Source organism: Castanea sativa, chromosome 8 (assembly GCF_040712315.1).
Source record: "Castanea sativa cultivar Marrone di Chiusa Pesio chromosome 8, ASM4071231v1".
NCBI classification, from domain to species: domain Eukaryota; kingdom Viridiplantae; phylum Streptophyta; class Magnoliopsida; order Fagales; family Fagaceae; genus Castanea; species Castanea sativa.
The window spans coordinates 4,874,820-4,887,116 of record NC_134020.1 but is presented as its reverse complement, the minus strand read 5'-3'; the positions used below and the strand labels follow the sequence as shown (position 1 = coordinate 4,887,116).

Below are 12,297 nucleotides of genomic sequence, written 5' to 3'. Positions count from 1 at the left end.
TGTTGGACAGCCTAAAGGCGTGGTGTAAGGATATTTTGATTTTGCTTACAACTTTTTTATAGAGTTCCTTTCATCTTGTATATATGCAAAACTAAGACTATTCTAATTTTGATTATTTGCTTTTGTGACATTTAAGTTTCGTATACGAGAAAGAGAGATGCTCTCCAGAATGGGCATCATGCCTTTCTAATCTTCCTTGTCCAGTCTTCTCTATGAAGTTGTCCTTTGTGTTTCCTTCTTTTTCTCTCTCTCTCTCTCTCTTTCTCTCTCTCTCTCTCCATTTTGATGACTCACTTCATTCAGCGTCCCTGTTATATTCTTCCCTATATCTTGTTTCTCTGGTCTACCTAGTTTGCCTCCCTTTTGTTTGTGGCTTTGTGTCATGGACGAGGTAAACGTTGATTCAATTACTTCCTAGGCATCTAAATTCAATTGGCTAAAAAAAAATGTCAATCTTAATGAGGACCCCTCATCCAAAGAGTCCTCTAAACGTCTTCCCATTGGTAAAATCCTCTCAAAGAAATCCTTCCCTAAAGCCTTTGTCATGGAAATTCAGACAAAAGCTTGGAATGTTTAAAATGAAGTCGAAGTCTCTGTGGTAGACAGAAATGTTTTTGTGTTCTATTTCAAACATGATGCAAATGTTAGACATGCTTTGATTTTGAAATGTTTCAGCTTAGAACACAGTATTGCTGAGGTGGATTTTTCAACCTCAGAATTCTGGATTTAGGTACACAGCCTTCCTCTTGATGGAAAAAGTAAAGAAAATCTTCTTAAAATCGGGAGCACAACTGGACATGCTTTAGAAATTGACTTTATAAGTCCAACCACTGGGGTTTGGAGGAAAAATATCAGGGTTAGGGTAGAAGTAGATGTAAGTTGTCCTTTTGTTCTTGGGTTTTCTTTAGAAAGAGAACACCTCCCCAATCTTTGGATACCATTCACGTATGAAAAAATTGGTAATTTTTGTTTTAGCTGTGGAATTTTGTGGCATGATAAGAGAAATTTCCAAGACAAGGGAGTTCAATTACTTCAAAAGGAGGGAGTCAATTTAAATTTTTTTGGAAGATGGCTTCGTGCATATAATGATGTGTTTCAGCCTAGTCTAAAGTTAGAAGCTTTCAGCAACAAAGGTTTAGTAATGAAAGAAGACAGTAACCAGGTGGAGAAGAAGCACCATTTTGGTACGGTAGGAAGTTGCTCGAAAATAGTAAGGTCCTGAAATGCCATGGATGAGAGGGGAATGCAAGGCATCAAGGACCTTTTGGTTGATGTTCTTGAGCTGTGTTCTGGGTTGATTGATAGGACTAGTATTGAAGAGGCTACTACACACCTTTCAAATGCCACGGGAAACCTAGAGACTCACGCTAGTTCAGTTACATATCAACCAAATAGACCTTCTTTTAACACCCCACCGAACCAGACACCTTGGATGGGCCTAGAATCCAAGTCAACACAAAGCCCAACTCGTATTATTACTAAAGACCCAACCTTCACAATAATCAGACCTAATACCAAATTTCCTCCATTGTACCCAAAATCCCCTCCAATGGACCCCAAATCCACACTTCAAGCCCATCCCCACCCTTACTTCAGAGAGTGTAAATGAAAATTAAGCTCAACTAGTCCACCAAATTCCCCTATTTCCTTGTCAAAAAAAAAAAAAATTAAAGACTTCTATACAAGCTCCTTCCTTGCAATTTTCCCTTAACAATCTCCTTCAACTTTCTGTAAGCAATCCACACTCACTTCTTTCCCCTAAACTCATCCCAGTAGCCTCTTCTAGTCGACACCCATCTAGGAGGACCTCTTTGAAAGATCAAGCCAAAGCTAAAGCTGTTTCTCATGCTGTACGATTCAAAAATGGGAAAGGTAATAACTCTGAAACCTTAATCTCTCTTCTGATAACCCTGTGGTTGGTGATAATTCTTCTGCTCTTACTATGGCTAAGGAGGCAGGCCTTATCATGCCCCCCAAGTCACCATGAGGACCCTAGCTTGGAACTGTCAGGGTGCAGGCAGAGCTTTGACAGTTAGGGGTCTTAGGGAGCTTATCTGTGAATCTAACTCGGAGGTAGTCTTCTTGTCAGAAACTAAATCCAAATCTCCAAGAATAAATCAAATAAAATCTAGATTAAATTTTGCTAACTATTATTGTGTGGAGCCAGTAGGTTGAGCTAGTGGTCTTGCTTTATTTTGGAGATTGGGGGTGGAGCTGGAAGTTGTGTATTCTGACAAAAATATGATTACTGCTCTTGTATATTCTGACCCCCCCCCCCAATTCGCCATGGTTGCTATTTGCCATCTATGGGCCTTAGGGGAGAAATAAAAGGACTATATTTTGGGAGATGCTTGAGAATATGGTGCTCTCTTTTTCGAGACCTTGGATAGTCATAAGGGACTTGAATTGTATTAAGATGGCATATGAAAAAAGGAGTGGGTGCTCTATTCTTGAAAGTTCTATTAATTGTCTTAGGGACTTCATGGCAAACACTGGAGCTATTGACCTTGGTTTTAATGGGTCATCTTTCACTTGGTCAAAAGGCATGAAGGTCTGGCAAATATTAAGGAACGCCTTGATCAATGTCTTTGTGATCGAGAATGGCAAATTCTTTTTCCCAAGGCTGGTGTTAAGCATTTGTCTAATGCAAATTCAGACCACAACCCTATTTTGCTTGACACCCATCTGGAGCCCGAAAACCTTAACCGCCCTTTTAGATTTGAAGCGATGTGGACTAATGATGAAAGGAGTAGAGTTGTGGTTGAGAATGCTTGGCAAGCATAAGTGGAGGGTTCTCATGGGTTTTGATTTGCAAGTAAATTGGAAGAGACAAAAAAAGATTTAAAGAATTGGAATAAGGAGGTTTTTGGCCTTGTAAGAGAAAGAATTAAAGCCCTACAAGCTAATATCGCTGAAATTCAACAAAAACCTCCAACTAAAAAATAATCTAGAGCTAGAGATGACTCTAAATCTTGAACTTGATGATTGGTTGACCAAGGAAGAGTTGTGATGGAAGCAGAAATCTAGGGAACTATGGTTAAAAGAAGGTGATAGGAATTCAAGATTCTTTCATTTATCTACCCTTATTCGCAGGAGAAGAAATTGTATCTCAGAAATTAAATTGGATGATGGCTCTTGGATCAATAATAGAGCTGACATCCAAGATTACTTTGAAGGAAGTTTCAGTTCTCTATACTAGTCTAGTAATCCTCAAATCCTTGGTGAGTTGGAGAACTTAATTAATCCCTATATTTTTGTTGAAGAAAATGTTGAGCTTTGCATAATCCCTTCTAGAGATGAAATTACAAAGGTGGTTTTTGGGATGAAATCCTTGAAGGCCCTAGGTTCTAATGGCTTCCTTGCTCTTTTTTACATGCATTACTGGGGTGTTGTGGGGGATCAAGTAGTACTTGCTACGCAAAGTTTTTTCAAAATGGCTGGATGCTAAAAAGCTTCAATCAAACATACATATCTCTCATTACAAAGAGAAATGGGGCTTGCAATTTCAACCAATTCTGATCCATTGGTCTCTGCAATGTGTGCTACAAAATTATAACAAAAATCCTAGTGAGTAGGCTTAGGCCTCTTTTGAATAGATTAGTGGATCCAACTCAAGTTGCCTTTGTCCCTAATGGATGGATCACAGAGAACGTGGTCCTTGCTCAAGAGATAGTCCATAGTTTCAAGCAAATGAAGAAGAAAGGTTTCTTGGGGATAAAACTAAATTTTCAGAAGGCCTATGATAGAATGGAATGGAGCTTCTTAATGAGGGTGCTTAAAACTTTTGGTTTTAGTGAAAAATTCTATAATTTAATATTTCAATGCATCTCCACTATTCAATATTCCTTGCTACTAAATCGGGGAATTTGTCCAATCTTTGTTCCTAGTCGTGGCCTCAGACAGGGAAATCCTCTCTCTCCATACCTATATATTCTAGGCAGTGAGGTTCTTATGAGGTTAATCAATAGAGAGGTGGATCGAAAAAACATATCTCCAGTGAAAGTGGCATGCACTGCTCTTGCTATTTCAAAACTATGCTATGCGGACGATGTTATCCTTTTCTGCAAAGCCAAGATTTTTGAGCTTGCCTCGCTCAAAATGTGCCTTGAAAAATATTGTTCTTGGTCTAGTCAATTAATTAGTGTGGAGAAATCTGGTGTCTTCCCCTCTAAAGGTATTAGCTCTTAGTTTCTCAACCAAATAAATTGTTGGTGGGGTCTCAATTCTCTCCCTCAATGCACCACCTATCTTGGTATCCCCCTTTTTTATTTATTTATCTAAGAGCAGATCCTAAGACCTCAGGCTGGTGAAAGACAGGTCAGAGAGCAAACTTAGTGGCTGGAAACGTGAATATTTATCTTGGGTAGGAAGAGCAATTCTAATAAAATTAGTAGCACAGTCTATTCCAACATACACCATGGCTACTTTACAATGCCCTAAGAATTTGTGTGACCAATTAGATTCGGTGGTTCGAAGGTTTTGGTGGAATCCTAAAACGGAGTCTAGACATTATTGAACTCTTATTTCTTGGTCTTCTTTTTGTAGACCTTTGAAGGAAGGTGATTTGGGCTTTAGGAAGTCATGGGAGTTCAACCAAGCCCTTCTATCAAAACATGCCTGGTGGATTTTGTCTGGAAAGAACTGTCTTTGTGTTAATGTTCTTAGAGATAAATACAAAATCAGACACAATTGGTTGTTCCATCTCTCTCAAGGTAATTCTTCTCCAATCTGGAAAAGTTTAGAAGGTGTAAAGCACCTCTTCTCTAATGTAGCTTGTATGATTCTTGATGATAGCAATACCATAAGAATTTGGGATGACCCTTGGATTCCAAATCTTTAGGGATTTATTTCTAAACCCCAAGCTGGGGTTAACCCGGATGAGATACTACTGGTTTCTCATCTTTTAAATTCTGATCATAATGCTTGGGATATTCATAAGCTGAAGCAATGGTTTGAGGATTCAGAAATTGAATTAGTTTTTAATATTCTATTAGCTTCTTGTGTTTTTGAGGATGGGTGGACATGGACCCCCACAAGCTCTGGAGATTTGACTGTTAAATTTGCTTATTGGATTTGTTGGGGTTTCTCATCTAGTCAATTGTCTGAGCCACTCTGGAATCAAATTTGGAAAACCAATCTTCATGAAAGGCTTAAATTGCCAATCTGGAGAATTGCAGCTGAAGGCTTGCCTACTAAGGCCAATTTAGCCAGATTTTTTGATATTGGAGATGAGCTAAGTCCCCTTTGTAAGGAAAAAGTCAAGTCCTCAATCCATCTTTTTGCTCTATGCCTGATGGCAAAGGCTCTTTGGTTCAATAGACAGTGGGGAGTGAGGTCAGATGCTCTTGGGGTTTCTTCAACCTTAGAGCTCATTCAATTTCTTTTCTAACCCCCTTTCTTGGGTACTTTGAGTCTTGATATGAAAAATGAATTTTTGTTGTTTGGAGCTACTCTTTTTGATGGAATTTGGAAGTTGAGGAATCAAGTTCACTTTGAAAATCTCCCCCTAAGCATTGATGACTTATCTTCTAGAATTGGGAGGCTTCTTGCTGAATTCAAAAATTCCAGATCTGCTAAGATGGTTCTAGTGAGACCAACAGAGTTGCTTCATGCATGGTCACCTCCTAGGCGATTCTCAATTAAAATTAATGTGGATGTTGCAATTGGTCTGAAATTTTCTGCTGTTGCTGTAGTGGTGAGAGATTGGAGAGGGAGGTTGGTCTTTGCTTGCTCACAAAAGGTGAATACCACCTTCTCTCTCCAAGCTGAAGCTGTTAAATGGGCTTTGTTATTGGTAGCCAAGTTGGAAGCTGAGGGTATTTATATTATGACTGACTCCAAGATTTGTTGTGATGCTCATATTAATCCAAGTCAAACTTCCCCTTGGAGAATTAGGTCCAAAGTTATGGAGATGCAGATCCTGCTATTTGATCTTTCTAATGTTTTTGTCTCTTGGGTCCCTAGATTAGCCAATATGGCAGTCCATTCTCTAGCAAAGTGGTCTCTGTCATGTAATTTTTTTGATTCCTTTGATATTGGCTGTTGTTCCCCTTGTTTTGCCTCTATTGTGGGATGAAGCTGGTAGCTAGTCGTATTTTTTTTTCTCTTTCTTTGTTAATAAAGATTTTTCACTCATCAAAAAAAGAAGAAGAGAGATACTCTCCAAACGCCAGAGATAGTTATTGAATTTGTTTGTTTTGTTGTATAAACAATGTTGCAATCAACTTTCAGTTTGACTAGGCCTATAAACAATATTGTAATCACCTTTCAGTTTACTAAGCACGTACTTCACATTCCTTCAAAAATTGAACTCATTTTTTTAACCTTTCTCCTTTTTCAATTGTCATTTATACCTTTTTCAATTGTCATTTATACAACATGTGAAAAGTGTCGCCAAGCAGCTCAGTAGTTAAACACTTAAACTAATAGGCAATTACTGTTTGATAGTGTTTCTTCTTCTTCTAAAAAAAAAAAAAATACAACACAACACAACACAACACCCTAACAGGCAATTACTGTTTGAATGTATAAATACTTAAAACAAAATTTTTACTAGCTTTTAATACACCTTCTCTTTTTCTTTTTTCCTTTTTTTTTTTATGAATAAAAAACAAATTAGGATCGTGGAGTTAGTGGTGACCAGTGACTGAAACCCATGAAGGTGAAGTGGACGAGCACTTAGCCACTTACCACTAGAACCGTTAGGTTGAAATACACCATTTAGGGGGTATGATAATAAGTTTGAACTCTTACTCGGCAGTAAAACAAAGAAAAGAAAAAGAGAAGTCTGAACTCACAATTTTTTTTTTTTTCAAAATCTTAGAGATGATGAGCTGTAAATGGTAAACATAATTCAGAAGAGAATCAATACCATATTGATAACTAATTACTAAATTTATTGTAAAAATATTGTATATGTAGCATTGTTCGAGATATAATGGTTTCTGACATTCACTCTCTATAACCATTTCCACCATCATGCCGCACTTTTAAATTGTGGCAAGGCAACTTAATCCTGACAGCCAATACTCATTTATTTACTACTCAATCTAGAATTTACCCAAATGAAACTTTTTTTTTTTGTTAAGTAATTAAGGAGAAGGAGTAAGGAGACGAAAGCTCCCACCCCAAAAGTAGTACTTAGGCACTTAAAAATAATAATTTTAGGGACACATCAAATTTTACAGGTCAATGTAGTCATGAGGAAAACATAGCTAAATAAACAAACCCAAAATGAGATTTTACATTTTCATTTAGAACATTCAACAAACACATAGCATGCATACTTTTCTAAACCCTCCAAATCCCCATCAAACACAAACCAAACCTTAAATTCCAAGAAATAAACAAAAATAAAAAGGGGTTGTTTGATCGAAACCTATGATCTTTCTTCTCGAACAACATCCTCAAACCTTGGCATTGTGTCCATGTTAGGTATCCATGGGTAGAACTCACCCTTGAAAACTGGCTTACAAGGGGAGGGTACCTAAGAGCTTATAAACACATGGTTATCATAACATACCACCATGCTTTATAGCTGACATGCATGATGGCCCACTCTATTGATACTAACTTGATGGTAACACTTTCTCTTTTGGTGACTTCACTCATCTATCAGTTATTTTAATCTAGCCTCTAGGTCGCCTCTTTCGGGATCCAACGTCCACAAAGCCGCAACTCATTTGATCCTGTACTCAATGAGCTTCACCTAATTATTCGGGGTGAAACCTAGCTCCGATACCAAATATTAGGGACCCATGAGTAGAACTCATCCTAAAAGACAACTTACAAGGGGGAATTGTTATGAACCCAAACTAGCTTCCTGCTGTATCTACTAGGGGTGTATCTCTTTGCCAATGGAGGGCACACAATATCCTTGAGGTGGCTTGCCCTCTTCTGCAACTTTGGGCATGTGTGGGAGGCGAACTGGGGTCAAGCTTGTCTCACCTACCTCTATTCAGTCCTGGACACACTTAGCCGGGGAACTTTGAGCCAGCTAGCGAGGCCTTGGAAGCTCCCTGAGGTTAAAGCCTTTTCCTTTTCTCATGTAATTCCACATATTGTACTTTGTACTTTTACAAACTGTATTTATTCATTTAGCATCTAGACCTACAAAACTACATTTCATGGTCTTTGTAAAATGTATCCATGCTCTTTCTTGTTACTATCATCTTACAAACTGTCATTTCTATCTTGCAAACTGTCATCTTGCAAATTTTATCTTGTTTTCTTGCAAACTATTGTCTTGCAAACTGTATGTGCTTTTCTCTCTTGCAAACTATCATCTTGCAAACTATATGCGCTTTTCTCTCTTTGCAAACTATATCTCTCTCCTTTGTAGCCTTGGGCCTTGAAATATGGCCTTGTTGTTCGTGGTGCAGATGTGGACTTGAAGAACTCTCCCTCGGTCTGAGTTCACCTCAACAACCTCTCCTCTGAAGACGTGAGTGAAAATTTTCTTTCTTAGCTATTTTTGCACATTTCAAAGGTTTTCTTTCTAACCATAAGTGCTTTTAACAAATCAATTGGGAACCTAGAATGGGTATTCCTCCTGTTGTTGACCTTGGTCTGGAGGCCTTTGCTATCATCTCTTTGGCAGCCTCTCAACCCTTCGAAGGTGCTGGTCTAAGGGTTATTTACTTGGTTGAGACAGTCTTTTGTCAGCTGATGGGTGCGGACACACCTCAGGTTTCGATGGATCCTCCCTCATTCCTGCTTGCCCTGCTTTCAATAACTGATGCCGAGTATCAACTATGGAGGAATGGCATCCCCTATGCCCAGCAGCTCGTGGACGATCTCGACTATGAGGAGTTCAGTGAGACTTGACTCATGCCTTCCTTTCTTATTGAAGTATGTGTCTTCTCTCTTTCATCTTTCTTTTCTCTTTACCTTGCATATTCTGCACGTGATGATATTCAAATGTGGTGATCATGTTAGGATATGGGTGGTCCTGTTGACCCTCCTCACTTGCCTTGGTCGGTCTATACCTATGGCCCTGATGGCTTCACTTAGGAGTGTCTTGTGAGATGTAACCCGAATTTCATGGGTCACCCCTTCGCTCTAAACACACGAGCGGTGATTTCTCTTTATCCTTGACCTTCTTCTCTTTCATTGTTTCCTTTTGCACCCTTGGGCTTGTCTTAACATTGTCTTTTTTTCAAATCTAGCCCATGGAGCACAAGGAGCATGTTTGGCTTGTTAGGAACCTTAAGCTAGAGGTGACCGAGTATTCTAGGTAGATCTACAAGCCTGGAGGGTGTACCCACCCTAGTGATGATGATGATGGTGATGGTGATGACCCTGAGACGACTCCGAGCTACTAGCTGAGGAAAAGGCATTATCGGTGATGATCCTGCAGACAGACAAACACACATACATATAATTTTTCCAATTTCTTTTCTTTTTTCCTTTTTATCATTATCTTCTGCACTTTATAATTTATTTGAGACATTGGGTTGTGTTTTAAGAACATCTTTACATTTTCGCTTTTATTTTAGGACATGTTCTTATTTTACAACTCATAGGAATTTTGGATATGTATGCATTTTATTTCATCTTGCTTTTCTTCTTTGATGCATGAAAATCTAAGTTGAAATCTGTCTTGAATAATCCCTTAGGCCGTAGAAGTCATGGGAGAAGCCTTGATAATGAAATCACATTCCAAATTGGAAAGGGAATCTAAAACCCTAAAGAATTTGCGCACGCATATGCACGCATGTGTACGCATCTAAGACCATGCTCACGCATGCTGCTAGATAGAAAAACCTTAGCCAACTTCTTTCACTATAAAACAGCCATGGGAGGCTTCCAAACCTTCATAAAACATGCTTTAAGCCCAAGAAACTTTCTGTAAGGTTTATAATGGCCGAATTCACACCTTTAGAGGTCTCGGTGTGGATTAACAAGCTTAATCTCAACTTCAAAGTTGCTCTCATCCCTCTTGGTCTTTCTTGTATTTCTTCCTTTCATTAAATCAAAGTGAACAAGCCTCTTCTATGGGCTGCTACTAAATTTTTGATCTCTACTCAACATGTTTTTCAATTTAATGGTGTGGAATTGTGCCCTGCTCTAGACGAATTTGGTGCGATCAAAAGCGAGCATGACTTTGGTGCCATCATTCTTCCTACTCTCAAGGAAGATCTTTCTAACCTAGCTTATCAAATCTTAGGGGTGCCTCTAGCTATGGCTAAGTGATGGTGCAAATCTGACATGTTGAACGCCTTCATGGTTTTCAAATATTTCTCTGAGATGGGTGTCCTGTGGGACGAGTCGAAGCATTCTAATCATCTCAACACCTTTTGCCTCTGTGTTCTTGCAAGGTTCTTTTTGGTGCATGAAACACCTCATGTGGATCTTGGAATTCTTCATGTGGTAAAAAATCTAGGGAGTGGTGTTGGAAAATCTGGTTTTGTATCTCATACAAAACACACAACGGAAGCAACAAACATATCTATTTCATTCATGATTGATAACATGCACTATGTAAATTCCAGAATTTAAGAACAAGATAGCGTACCTTGGTGTGGTAAAATTCAAAACAAAAGATTAGAAGTACTCTGGAACACTTTTAATCTTCACTCCAATTCCACTTTACGTCCAAGATGTGTGGTCTCTCAACCAGTTTTCAAGGGAGAATGATAGTGTCTCACTCTCACATACACACCATTTCACAATGACGTCTCTCTCTTATTCTCTTTTTCGCATCATAAAAAATTCTGTATGTTTCTCCCTTCATAACTAACTGATTATCTAATTGGGCTGGCCTATTGAGCCTTTCCAATTGGGCTTTAGTGTGTGGCTTGGAGTGGGACCAAAAGGGACCAATAAGACACTAGCTCCAATGGGTCTTGGGCTTTTTCGTCAACTCTTGACAAGTCCAAAGTTACCATTAATTATATTTAATACCACTATATAAATATAATTGCACTCTAGGCCTTATTAATAAATTATATACCAAAACTTTATTATACATGCAACCACTTCATAAAATATTCGTAGTAACACAAAGTCATGAATGTAGACTGTCACTTTGTAAATTACTACATCTTATCCTTGAGTACCTGATTTAATCTTTTAAATTATTCATTATATTTTAATGAAATCCAATTTCATAAATATATACTTTAGTAACTCCTTACTAAAGTGGTTAGGCCTAACACTCTGAATAACCAAACCCATTAAACTTATCTCAAGGGAATATTTTATATCTCCGTTAAGAGATTATGAATTTCATCTTGAGAATATATGTTCATCAACACTAAATGTGGCTGCCCAACATACTGAGGTTTTGACCGTTACTTTAGATCTCACTCCTGATATATTAAAACAACCTACACCTCATGATCAAGTTCATTATTCTCTCAGGATTAAGAGTTCATGCAAATAGAAGTCGTGAGATTTATTATTCATTTGACAGTCGTTAGGAGAATAATAAATCTCACAGCGGTCCAGTTCAATATGTCTTAACTCTTAAAACATATCAACATATCATCTAGAAGTCTCCACTTCCATGATCAAGACAAATCATCTTAGTTGATACGTTATAGTCTTCACAGATGAAATGCCCAATTTCATCACCGACTACGAACTATAAATTCTGAGTTTACAAAGAACTTATGATTTATATCTTCTGTGACTTTTCACATAAATCACATACTATGCATCTTATGGACTATATGATAATGTCCCAATATTTATGTTACCATTATTTTAGATAATAATAAAACAACTTTATTAAACACAACGTTAAGTCATACATAATGTCATACATAGCATCATACAATAGGATTTAAGGGCACTAATCCTAACAATTGGGAGCCCAATAGCCATTATCTTAGCTGAAACCCTCAAAGGTTTGGATGCTGTTCCTAGGGAGGAAACAACATTCTTTGCAGGGAGTCCCCTTCTTCTTTAGGTATGATCCCTAACTTTTGCCTAGGTTCTCAACCTAGTAGGATTCCTCTAATTTTTGTATAGATTGGCTTTCAGTTTTCAACACATCAAGGCTCCTTATATAGATTTTGAATATTTCTCTCTTTTTTTCTTTTTATCTCTCCTTTTTCCACTCAACATTCATGCTTTCTTTTTCTCTTCCTCAGATATGTCTATATGAGAAGCTTAAATTGCTTTGCCCTCCCATTGTTTCTCCTAGTCAGTATCAACCAAAGTACTATTGTGATCGCAAGCTCAAAGATAAAGGGATGGATCTTGCGAAGCTTATTGAACTCTTGAAACATCTTACTTACATAGATGTCCAATGGGTGGTAGAATGGTGGAGTATTGAGGCCATGTCTAGCT

The 12,297-nt window shown here is 38.1% G+C and overlaps 1 protein-coding gene across 1 annotated transcript; it reads left to right on the top strand.

Moving 5' to 3' along the window:
• Positions 1-2,416: 2,416 nt before the first annotated feature.
• Positions 2,417-6,076, top strand: LOC142605775 (uncharacterized). Its single transcript, XM_075777215.1, has 3 exons — positions 2,417-2,551; positions 4,841-5,350; positions 5,474-6,076. The coding sequence occupies exons 1-3, from the start codon at positions 2,417-2,419 to the stop codon at positions 6,074-6,076; spliced, it is 1,248 nt and encodes a 415-aa protein (XP_075633330.1).
• The last annotated feature ends 6,221 nt before the right edge of the window (positions 6,077-12,297 follow it).

What these genes read in the sequence shown, in the direction of transcription:
- LOC142605775 (XM_075777215.1), top strand. Translation starts at nt 2,417, where the DNA reads ATGGCATATGAAAAAAGGAGTGGGTGCTCTATTCTTGAAAGTTCTATT. An exon ending in CTTGGTCAAAAGGCATGAAG is followed by an intron (nt 2,552 to 4,840) that starts GTCTGGCAAATA and finishes CCAAATCTTTAG; the next exon opens with GGATTTATTTCTAAACCCCA. An exon ending in TGAGGTCAGATGCTCTTGGG is followed by an intron (nt 5,351 to 5,473) that starts GTTTCTTCAACC and finishes GGAATTTGGAAG; the next exon opens with TTGAGGAATCAAGTTCACTT.